At 37.3% G+C, this 12004-nt stretch overlaps 1 protein-coding gene across 1 annotated transcript; it reads left to right on the forward strand.

The window, feature by feature from the left end:
* LOC139725535 (mediator of RNA polymerase II transcription subunit 11-like) lies at nucleotides 1-4930 on the forward strand. The gene is made up of 3 exons (XM_071636621.1): nucleotides 1-162; nucleotides 1994-2124; nucleotides 3780-4930. The coding sequence occupies exons 1-3, from the start codon at nucleotides 84-86 to the stop codon at nucleotides 3903-3905; spliced, it is 336 nt and encodes a 111-aa protein (XP_071492722.1). The 5' UTR covers nucleotides 1-83; the 3' UTR covers nucleotides 3906-4930.
* Nucleotides 4931-12004: the final 7074 nt, after the last annotated feature.

The raw sequence follows: 12004 nt of genomic DNA on the forward strand, positions 1-12004 counted from the left end.
CCCCTGGCCGTATGGCCGTACTTGTATGCGTACACTGCACTGTGGCGTGGTACTGAACGACCGACTGACGACGAACTTGCACAATGTCGTCCAGTTTTGAAGATCGACTGAAGCAACTCGAAAACATCGAGACTGATATCGCCTGTGTTGTTCAAAATGCAGGTGGAGTTCAAATTCTCATTGCATATTAATGCCATATAATAGATGATTTGGTGGTGGTGTTCTTTTTAAATCAATCTTGGTTGTATTTTTTAGACAAAGACTACCGCGTATTGAATGCAATGTCAATCGAACCTTCTCTTCATTCCTCATGATCCGCCTACTGGCTTTAGAGAGTAGATGTAGCACCATACGATAATGTACCAGCACCAGCAGAGAGTAGTGATATTCACAAATGCCATCCCATGGTCCAAGGGTGCCATATAGCATATATATTTATGCAGAAAAGAATAAGGTCTGTGAGTCAGTTTAGGCATGCATGTGAATGTATTTTAAAGACCTTTTGTTAATGTAAGGTAACGTTACACATTTTTTGATAATTAAATTTATCCTTTTTTTGATAATTAAATTTATCCTTTTTTTAAGCAATTTGAAACACTAACACTAACAGTTAACTGTGTTGATTTTAGTAGAATTCAAGATAGATGTCTATATTTCGATAGGTCTAACTGTTACACTATCAGTTAGCGTCTAGACAAAGTCTTCTCATATGTCTAGTCATGATTGAAAAAAAGGTGTGTTTGCTGTTTTTGGGGGGGGGGGGCATGATTACAAAATACTTCCTGTGGCAAGACTAAAAAAAAGAGGAATTTTTAACAATTTTTCCCGTTCATGATTCATTCGCATAAAAAATGGGCATGCACTGCACTGTTAAGTGTTAAAGTTTATAAATGTGAAGTCATTTCTTCTAATTACTAACGTTTATGTCTTAAATTATCAAAATTTCTGTGTAAGAATGTTTTCTTTCAGTGTCATTGCAAGTCTATGGAATATGATAGAAGTATTAGAACTATGACCTGGTCTCTCTGTACTAATTTGACTTCTTAACAAATTCATCTAGAATTTTAAAGAATTTGAGAATAAGCATAAGAATGTACTATGAGTATATTCAGTTTAAACTTGACTATATTTTAAGCAGTATTTCTTCTCAGAAATTGATTTTTCTTGGCTTTGCAATGTAGCTGCAAATGATAGTAACATGATTAATACCGGTATACTGAAACTATGCTCCGAATTGTGAGTTCGGATTCATATACTCTGCAGTCTCCATATTTATATTGGTCAATATTTCCACCAAAGTTGCATCCAGGTGTAGGCCCTACCTGCAGCAAAGTCGGTCCCATGTGACCTTTTATTTCCTTTGGTCCATTCTAATTGCATTCAAAACAACACATTATATCAGGTTGTGATAAGGATCACAACCCATATTTTACTATTCTATAGTGTGAACAGAAATGTGTTATTTTGCGAGATTTGGGTCACCATCCAAACCTCAGTAGTTTGTGCAATTTTTTTGCAAAAAGACATGAATTTGTACAGAGCACTGTGCGTGTTGCTCCTTGCTATTTTTACAAGCTGTGACACAGCGCAGTACTGTAAAACATGATATATTCACGGCATGAAAATTTCGCGAATTGGAGCCAATGGCCTTTCTCGCAGCATGAAATTTTCGTGAATTGCAACTGGCATCCAATGCATATTGTGTAAGAACTTTCGCGTGCATTTTAATTTCGCGAATTCCAGCGCTCGCGAAATTCGCGAAATTAAAATGCATGCGAACATTCCTCATTTTACAGTATATTGGCATCGTGACGTAGTAAGCACACCATTGTTCATGTGCATGCACAGGTCAGCTCTTCGCAAATGATCATGACCCAAGTTTCAAAAATGTTTACAGTGAAAACTGAATCAAAAAGATGTGACCTTGATCACGACCCAAATTTCGACATTTTTACGATGAGAACGTAACTTTCGTCTCCTTTTCTGTCGTTAGGTAAAGTGGTCCTGGAGCTGTCCAAGGACAGACCAGTGGAAAAGCAGATCGAGACCAACACAAAGACCTTCGTCAAGACGCTTGAGTCTGTGGAGAAAAGGTTGACGGAGCAGATCAACTATCTGTCGCAGGTGAATGCTTTATATGCCATGGGGGGGGGGGGGGGGGAGTTAAAAATGCTCCTGCCGGAGGATCATGAAAACACAGTTGATACTGTATGTGTTGCCCTTAAACTGCAATTCAATACCCAAGATCAAATCGCCATTAAGAACTAGAGTATAAATAGTGATACACCAGGATTTCCATCAATATTAGACTGGCAATTTAAGATGGTTTATAAATTTCACATGTTGTCACAGATAGTGCAAAGTAGGGGATGTGATGATATCAACTCGGAGCTCCCCAGTGGTCTGTGCCAAAAGCATCACAAATGGCTGTTTGTGCTATCTAATTTTCTTAGCAAGTATAACTCATTATCCTCTAAAAGTCATTGCTAAGTTACCCAGTGCAGCAAATTGATGCAGAGGCTGCAAGTTTTTCTTTCACATCCAGAAGTGAAGGAACATCAATGGCATATTTATATATTTGAGAATAATTTCACTGTTGAAAAACTTGAAACTTTCAAATTACATAACTTTATTACTTTATGTCTGATTTTGATGAGACTTGTACCATACTCATTAAAGGACAAGTCCACCTTTGTATACATGTAGATTGAGTGAATGCAGCATTATTTGTAGAACACATCAGTGAAAGTTTGGGGAAAATCGGACAATCAGTTCAAAAGTTATGAATTTTTTAAGTATCTGCACAATCACTGCTGGATGAGAAGACTACTAGAGTGTATGATGTCACATGCGTACAACGATATAAGGAAAATATAAAGAGAATTGCACAAAATGTTACTTTTTGAAAAAAGTGCACATTTCCTCGACTCGTCACTGATGTATGTTATGAGTAATATTATTTCTCTTGCCTTCTGAAAGAGGGAAGTCAAATGTTTTATTATTATGCGAGAAAAGTGAAAATATCTTGAATTTTCCTTATACTTTCTTTACATAGTTGTACACATGTGACATCACAAGCTGTAGTAGTCTTTTCATCCAGCAGTGACTAAGCAGGAACTTCAAAAATTCATAGCTTTTAAACGGATTGTCTGATATTCCTCAAACTCTTGCTGATGTGTTCTACTAATATTGCTACATTCACTCAATCCACATGTCTATGAAGGTGGACTTGTCCTTTAAAGGGATGGTATAGTTTTGGTTGAGGAGGAGATTCAGGTTTTTACTTTTTATGAGATAATTAGAAGTCACTATTATGAAATATTAAAGAGCAAACAATTCTAGGAGGGATTCAAAGTTTATTTGATGAAAATCAGTTTTGAAATGGTTGCGATATCCAGAAAACCAATTCGTCCTAATAAAATGTAGGACCCACCTTTTATTAGGATCACTTTGGATTTGTTTTTGGATATCTTTGCCATTTCAAAACCAATTTTCATGAAATAAACTTTGAATGCTACTAAGAATTGTATGCTCTTTCATATTTCTAAAGTCATTTAGAACTAAGTATCTTGCAAAAATTTAAAAGCTAAATCCTCACCTCAACCAATACTACATACATCCCTTTAAGTGGTCATTTGATGTTACTCTGTTGAAGCTTTAATGTGGTGTGTGTTATGGAATTGTACATTTGATGAATTGAGCTGAACAAAAGACAGCAGCAGAATGTAGTAAACTCTGTATCTTCTCTCTTTGCCTTTCCCCAATCTCTCCCCTGACAGGTGTCAACAGGGCAGCCGCACGAAGGGTCAAGCTACCCGGCCCAGAAGGAGGCCCAGATGGCCATCCACCGGCTGGAGAATGCCAAGACCAAGCTGATGGAGATAAAGGGCACCCTGTCCATGTAGCCCATGTAGCGCGAAACGGAGATACGGTCACCACGGGCAACCTCCTGGTATTGCCTTCCTCGGAAGTCACAGAGGACCATACACTGTGGTTTGGTGTGGGCAGATAAATTTGTGGGAGGAGCTTGGTCCCACTGCTAGCACTCCACGTGGTGCATTGGCACACTGCGCTGCCCAAGAGTCCGGGGTGATTGTAATATGAAGCATGCAGGAACTGACGACACCCATACAGGGAAACCTTATTCTGGGTTCATACCTTTACACCTGTGTTATCTGTATATTTGTGTTAACATTTTCACCAGCATTACCCTGTACACTTTGGTTAACTTGTATTCATGTGTTGACCTTTACACAAGGGTTATGCTGTACATTTGGGTTAGCTATTACTTTCCCAAGTGTGTTGACCCATATATACACCATGGTATTTCTTTACTCTTGGTTGACAACTACACCTTGATTTCCTTGTACACCAAGCTTAACCTTAACACCTGGGTTAAGCTCTGCAGCTGGTGTAATATTTACACCTTGGCACTTTCAGACATTGCTGGAAGACACCAGTGGGTATATTTCCCATACTCACTGTTATTAACAGCCATAACTTTGGTTGTGAATCTTTAGAAGTTGTTCCATGCCATGGTGTCTGACATTTTCTGGAATGCAGTTATGTTGCCAATGTTAGTGATTCTCTCAATTTGCAGGACATTTCATTGGTCAGTCGCACAACACCTGATAGAGCTCATCTTTTCTTTTCCCTCTTGTTTTATGCCTTTACCCCTGAGGCATTAGTTAAGGAAGGGTGCTCGCCCCAATCTCATCAGATGTTACAGCAGAAATTTTTTATCTTCACTGGGGATACTTAGATATTCTTTGATTCTTTTCATAGATATCACAAGCCCCTCAGTATTGCAAGTATTGGTAGCCACTGACTTGTATCAATACAGAATCCATATATGCCATTTGTTTTTCCAAGGAGTGCAGAATTGAGAATAACATGGATTAGAGTAATGAAGTGTGAACATGCCCTCCTTCACACCCCCCCCCCCAAAAAAAAAGGGAGTATTTTTTTTTTTTTTTTACTTTATCTGGGGTAATTGCTCAAACACAGAATGCTCAGTATGCTCATTTATGTATCAATGAATAGTATGCACACTTTTGCTTTTTCAAACAGATGGTAAAGGAAGAACTTACCATACTGCCCGTTTCCACCAATGCTTAGTTACAATTTGTATTTTGTGGTGTTTGTGTGTCATTGTTTTGTAGGGACAGGGCTAGGTTGTTAACGTCTAAATTCTCATTAGTACATCAGAATTAATTGTTGAGTTACGTGAATATATGAGCGAAAAAGCGATTCGACCAAACTGAAAGGGCTTTCACCTGAACACATTAAATGATTCTATTGCAGATATAAAGTTCACTTTCCCTCCCTTTTTAGCCCATAACATCATGTTTGCATTGTGTATGTCCTCTCATGAAGAAGCGTCACTTTTGTACACAGTAATTGATCACTGATTTTAGTTCTGTATTCCACAGATGTACAAATAAAAGTGATTGTAACTAGATTATCAGATGTGCTGTCTTCCAGATCTTTTGTGCATCTCCTGATTCTGTGGTTGATTTGTGGGGCTGAAATGAGATTGTGTCAAAATGCTGGTAGACTTATCATAGAGGGGGTGACTTCGTCCCAAACCTCTCTCAGTTTTCTCTACATTTCTTTTTCAAAGTTTTTAACTGGTATGAGCATTGCATCAGTCAAAGTTTAATCATAGTTGAGTTTTAGCACAGAGAAATATATCAACAGGTTCAATGACGAAGATACTTAAATTTGTCCCCTGCCCGGCAGAAGGGCCCAAGCATGAAATTTCCCCAAAAATTGAATTTTAGGTTTGTGACATACACTGTAATTAGAGTTTTGAAAGCTCTTTCATACGGTGTGACCATCATTTTTTGTGATTTTTTGAGCGCGTAAGCCTTAAGGTCCTTCTGCCGGGCAGACGATGATTTGTTTGTTTTAGGTGGACTGAGATACAGCGTGTATGATTTCAATTAAACCAGTTCACATTCAAATTTAATAGGATTTTCTAATGCAAACATTATATGAATGTTGATGTTTGGTATTTCACAAAACTAAGTGTCATCCAATGCCAACCAAGTCTCCCTACTGATCTATTCATATGACTATGTACCCAGCTATTATCCACAAATACCGATCTACATAATCAGCTGCCTATAAATCCATCCACCTCTCTTTCCATCCTATCTACCTATCCATCTGAATATCTATCTATCCTCCCATCCTATCTACCTATCGTCGCTGGGGTGACAAGACTTCGTATCTGAAATTTTGGTGAAAATGACTTTTTTGAATTAATGGTCAAATAATGGGTTAAGTGATGTCCTGTCCAAATCCCAACTGTCTTACTCCAAAAATGAAGCCACCACAGCATGTCAAAGGAAAGGCTATCCCATTCACTATAGTGCTGTGGCTGCCATGTTTTTTTTTTGCTTTCCTGAACATTTGACATTTTGTAGATACGAGGTCTTGTCGCCCCAGTGACGCTATCCATCTGCCTATCTTTATCCACCTATCCTATCTACCTATCCATCTGCCTATCTTATCTATCCTTCCATCTTATCTACCTATCCATCTGCCTATCTTATATATCTAAACATCATATCTAACTATCCATCTACCTACTCTATCTACTATTTACATATCCTATCTACCTATTGTATGTTCGCATGCTAATTTTTTCACGAGAGCTAATTTTTGCGAAACAAAGATGCATGCCAAAGATCTTATCTATACTATATATATACATTGAATGCCAATGGAATTTGCGAAAATTTCATGTCGCGAATGTCTGTTTTACAGTATCCATCTACCTACACTGTATCTTATCCATCCACCCATCCTATCTACATATCCATCTACCTATCTTATTTATCCACCTATCCTATGTACCGATCCTTCTACCTATCTTAGCTATCACTCATCCTATCTATTATCTATCCATCTACAGGTGTACCTATCTTATCCATCCACCCACCCATCCTATCTACCTTTCTACATACTGTACATGTATCTACCAATCTATAATACATGAACCTGTCTTTCTGTCTGTCTGTCTGCCAAACTATCTACCTTTCTATCTATACCCATCTACCAACATATCTTTCTGTCTCCCATCTCTCTCCATCTCTCCTCCTTTGCTCCACCTGTGAATTTGCAGTACATGTACAGTACAGTATTGACCATTAATTCTACACCACATACATTCTTGTTAGATGCTTCAACCAGGGATGTGACAGTTTGCTAAAGGTATAAACTGGGCGTATTATATCATTTGTTTGTGGGTTTTTTTTCCAATAAATTAACTAATTAAGATAGACAAACCATAAAAAATAACACTTAGATTCAGTTTAAGAAGTGAAAAATTAGGTTTCATGTAGTGAAGAGGATCAAACACAACAATCGCGGGTACGTGTAAAAATTGTCAAATTTCCCTATTTGAATAGTGTGAAAACTACTCGCTTACATACAGGTTCTATTATATGCAGAATGGGCAGGTGCATTACATACCCCTAAGGTACCCCTAGGGCCTTAAGAGGGCTTTTTTTAAAAAACTTGTTTTAAAAACTCTGAACAAACGGGCATATGCCCGGTGTGAAATGTATCCCCGGTTACCTGGAGTGAAAGACTACGATATCCCCGATCAAAGCTGTTCGCGAGAACACACAAATACACACACACACACACACAAACACCGCATGGATGCACACAACCGCATAACATGAAAGGAAAAAATAGGCAAGAAAGGCACAGGACAATAATGATGTTTCATTTGGTTCACAACATCAATATTTATACATTGTATTACCATTGAGTATACAGCTGGAATAGAAGTAACAAAAATATTTTTCTTATTTCTCCCTTTTTTTTATAGTCAAGTTGAGTAGTAGCAAACTGTGATATACAAATAACTATCTTGAGGAATTTTTACACGCCCATTACAAAAATTTACAGACTAATTAGTATGTATACATACAGAAATGCATTGTTCTACACGCACAAGACACGAAATACAAAAGTCTGTTTGACATAAAACTGTACATATTAATATTGCCACATGTAGTCAAGTTGACCACAGTAAATCCATTTACAGTGGCTGCCACATAAACATTGGAAAGATTGCAGAGGTTAGCATGGTTTTCGATCAAGTTGTTCAAATATGCAACTTCTACAAATCCTAGATACTAATACTATCATATAGGGAGCGCACTCTAATTCACAATGCATTTATGTAGCCAAAAACCTTTGTATCAAAATTTGACATCGAATGCTCATATAAGGAAGATAAATGCTTCTCTTACATGGTAATTATACCACATTGTGGTGGCATGCATGGAATTATTTAGCAATATGTAGTCGTAATCGCTGGAACAAGTTGATAACATTGCTTCAACCATTTTAAGCTAATTTAATGAAGTTAAGACTGAAACATGTTCACTTTTTTTCCCTACTTGTATGACTTCTGTCCACCTCAATTGTATCTGTAATAAACAAATGAAGACGATTCTGTTTTAATACCAGATGAGCTTCTAACTCTAAATTCTGTTTCATTTTAGGTTTATTTTTCAGACATAATTGCTGAACTGCCCATGCAATTACTGTGTCAGTAAAATTTTATTTCTTGTGTTACCCACGGCGCATTATGATGACTTTATGTCCCAACATGTTGAGGGCAACGGCATTAAAGCCACATTGGTGAGCTTAAATTAGCATTAAAAGTCCACTAGTTGGGTGAACTCTGTCAACTTGAGCGAGATCAACCTCATTTTGAGATGCTGGGGAGACCAGTTACAATGCAACATTCACTGTTCACCAGGTAATTTGGCAGATCGAGTCATATAACATGTTATAGTGCCCTATGAGCTCTACGAAATGATAGAAAGATGTTACATGAAAACCAACTACCCCATGTACGTGTATATTGTATCATCATCATTACCATGATTCATAGATGTATCATCTAGCATGCATGTGTAACAAAAACTTCTCATACATTCTTTTATCCATTTCATTTCAAAATGAAACTTTACACTCAAATGCACAAAAAACGTATAAAAATGTATTTAGAATATTGCTTGATGATAATGCAAACTTGATGACAGAGAGATAGAATCTTGTAGTGTTGCTGCAGGATGGCTTGCTATGGGGACAGACATTAATGAAAATATGTTTATTTATGAGTGAAGAAAAAAATGTAACTATCCAACTTGGCCCATATTGATCAAGAATTGCACACATTGCTTGAGAGAGAGAGAGAGAGAAAAAAAAACCAAATGAATGCACATGTGTCCAACAGAACGTCATCGCTTGCATTGCAAGAAACTGAGTGTACTGGTAATGATAAAGTTAAGTCTTTTGATACAAGAAAGACACATATGCAGAAAGACAGTGTCTCCACCACCAAGATTTCTATTGCATTGGCTATATAACCCCCCCCCCCCCTTGTCCCCTTTAAGGATGCTAGTGGGAGCTCTATCATACAAGCCTTGTTCCTGACATATGAAATTTGCTTTCATGACTCCATGCTACAGTTTATTTATGAGTCGCCTCCTGCCTATCCACTCCCCCAGACCACACCCTATGGGTGACCAGTTAAACAGGGTCTCTCATCCCCCTGGGGTTGACAGAATGTTCCCAATCTTTCACAGGAATCCCCTCCCCCCCCCCCCCCCCCCCCCCAAATGAATAAAATGTGATGAAGCAGAAGAGTCACAGATTTAGGAAATGGGTACTTTCAGAAAGTCAATGGGTATATTGGAATATGACTAGTGACCTAGTTAAGAGTTGGTATTTTCTTTAAACTTTTACCACATGATTGATGCCCATGTTACAGTACATTAAAAATGGGTATCATTGATAGGCATTACATATTTTGAAATTGATTTTGACAACCCCAAAGAAATCTCATCCAAGGACCACCAAGTGCATGAAGAACCTATGGAACAAGCTTAGAGTGCATTCTCCTTGATCTAACTATCAAAGAATAGACTGCATAGGTCATACATTTTGCTGCATTTCCCTTCTTTTTTTTCTTTTTTTCTTTTTTTTTTTTTTTTTTTTTTGGGGGGGGGGGGGGGTGGGGTCATTTGGTGTGAATATGCCCTGAATATCATCTCCCAGATAAGATATTGCAGACTTTGGTTCTTGAAAAGTGACACTACTCATTACTCATTCAGATGCTGTGGTTTGCGATTGCAAATTCAAACATTTGCATATCTTACTGGTCCCAATTCATGAAATACTACACTACAGAAATATTATAGTGTAGACAGTACTGAGTTGATTGTTTCCTTTACATGCCAACAAATTATCTGACATGGCTCTTTAGTGAATTTTACCACATGGTATCACAACATAAACATAAAATGAACACATATATCTTTTTTAATTTGTTGAAAGTAGTTTTACTACGGTGCTGTGCATTGGTCAGATGATTTGTATGTATTACCAACAGAAACACATTCATGTAAAATTCTGTGTGCCAATATTGCTGACTTTAATGTATTTTCATGAACTTTGAATAAATGATTCATCATAAATGCAAAGGAGACACTGAAATACAGATATGGTTTTTGACACCGATCTTAATTAGATATTGTCATATCACAATTTTAAACAAATTCCACCACCTTACAGATGCATGAGGGTTACAGCTTTTTAATCAATACATTACAAATCTCAAAGATATTTTGATATCAAGATGAAACTCCTAACAACATACGCACAGATTTCCAATTACACAACATGATTTGCAGGTACCAGGCATTAACTGGTAAAGAAAAAACAAAAACACTAACAACATCCACTCATGTTTACACAATGGAATGATACTTCAGCATTTATATACCCTCATGTTTCCTAATAATTTGCACAGCAAACATATGAAAAGAATAGTTGCCACCTGATTGAACATTGCAAGAAATGCATCATTTGCTTTTTTCGCACATTTGCTTTCTCACGCACTCCATTCATAACCCGAGATGAACAAATATCAGATCACAAACGTTTCCCAAATTAACTTCATTGTCTTACTGCAAACTGCAGAAAGGACCCAGGTAAGTCCAAGCCTAGGACATGCTGTTACATGATGAATTTCATACACAGGTACTAGTAATATTTTACAACATGTAACTCATGTATGCGAAAAAAAACAACAAACAAACACAATATTCCACTGTCCGTATAAAAATAAAGCTGAAACAATAGGTTCTGAGTAAATGCAGAATGTGGAAGTTTTGGTATATAAAACAAATCCTTCTACACAAGACAGGAAGTACATATTTCATTTTTTATCATATCCTATATACAAATGATTCAGCAAAATGTAATCTACTGACGTTTCTGCATACTGCAGTTTCCACAGCAAAGAAAAAAAAAATGAAAATGAGGATGCAGAAAGTTGATAACATACAAAACTATCAAAAACAATAATCCTTGTGACTCAGGATTGCATATATTTTCTTGCTTTTCTCATTTAATACATACAATCAGCATACATAAGATAAAATCACTGAAGATGTCCATTCAAGATGGTGCTCCTGGTAATCGATGAAACAAAATAATGAAGAACAATTCACATATGTCATTTCCTACCACCCTAATCTCATTGCAGAAAAGTTTCAAAGTTTCTCTAATATTCAGACAGAAGATTTTGAGGAACACATTGAACTGTGGTCATGTACTGCTAATTGTCTTCAGTGTGAGCTTTTATGGAATGCTTAGGTCTCATCCTAAACCATGGCATGTTGAGTATTATGTAAGAAATGTGGTCCCATGTCTGTAGTATGCCTTTTCTGCCAGTCCTGAAGAATTTGCATTCACGTGGAAATTTTAAGGAGCAGTTCAGAGCACGCAAACGTTAGTATCTTCCATCAAAACATGAGCTTTTCAAGCATTCTGCTGCCAGATATAGCAGCTCCTATGACCAAAAGACAGGCTCTGAAATCAGAATTGGTGTCACCTTTTTCTTTTCCAGCCACACCACTATTCTAGGTGCTTGAGTTACGGTGCTGCTTACCGACAGTGCTTTGCA

Source organism: Diadema antillarum, unplaced genomic scaffold (genome assembly GCF_040938485.1).
Source record: "Diadema antillarum isolate AM-2024a unplaced genomic scaffold, OU_Dant_1.0 seq00000049_RagTag, whole genome shotgun sequence".
In the NCBI taxonomy this organism is placed as follows: Eukaryota; Metazoa; Echinodermata; class Echinoidea; order Diadematoida; family Diadematidae; genus Diadema; species Diadema antillarum.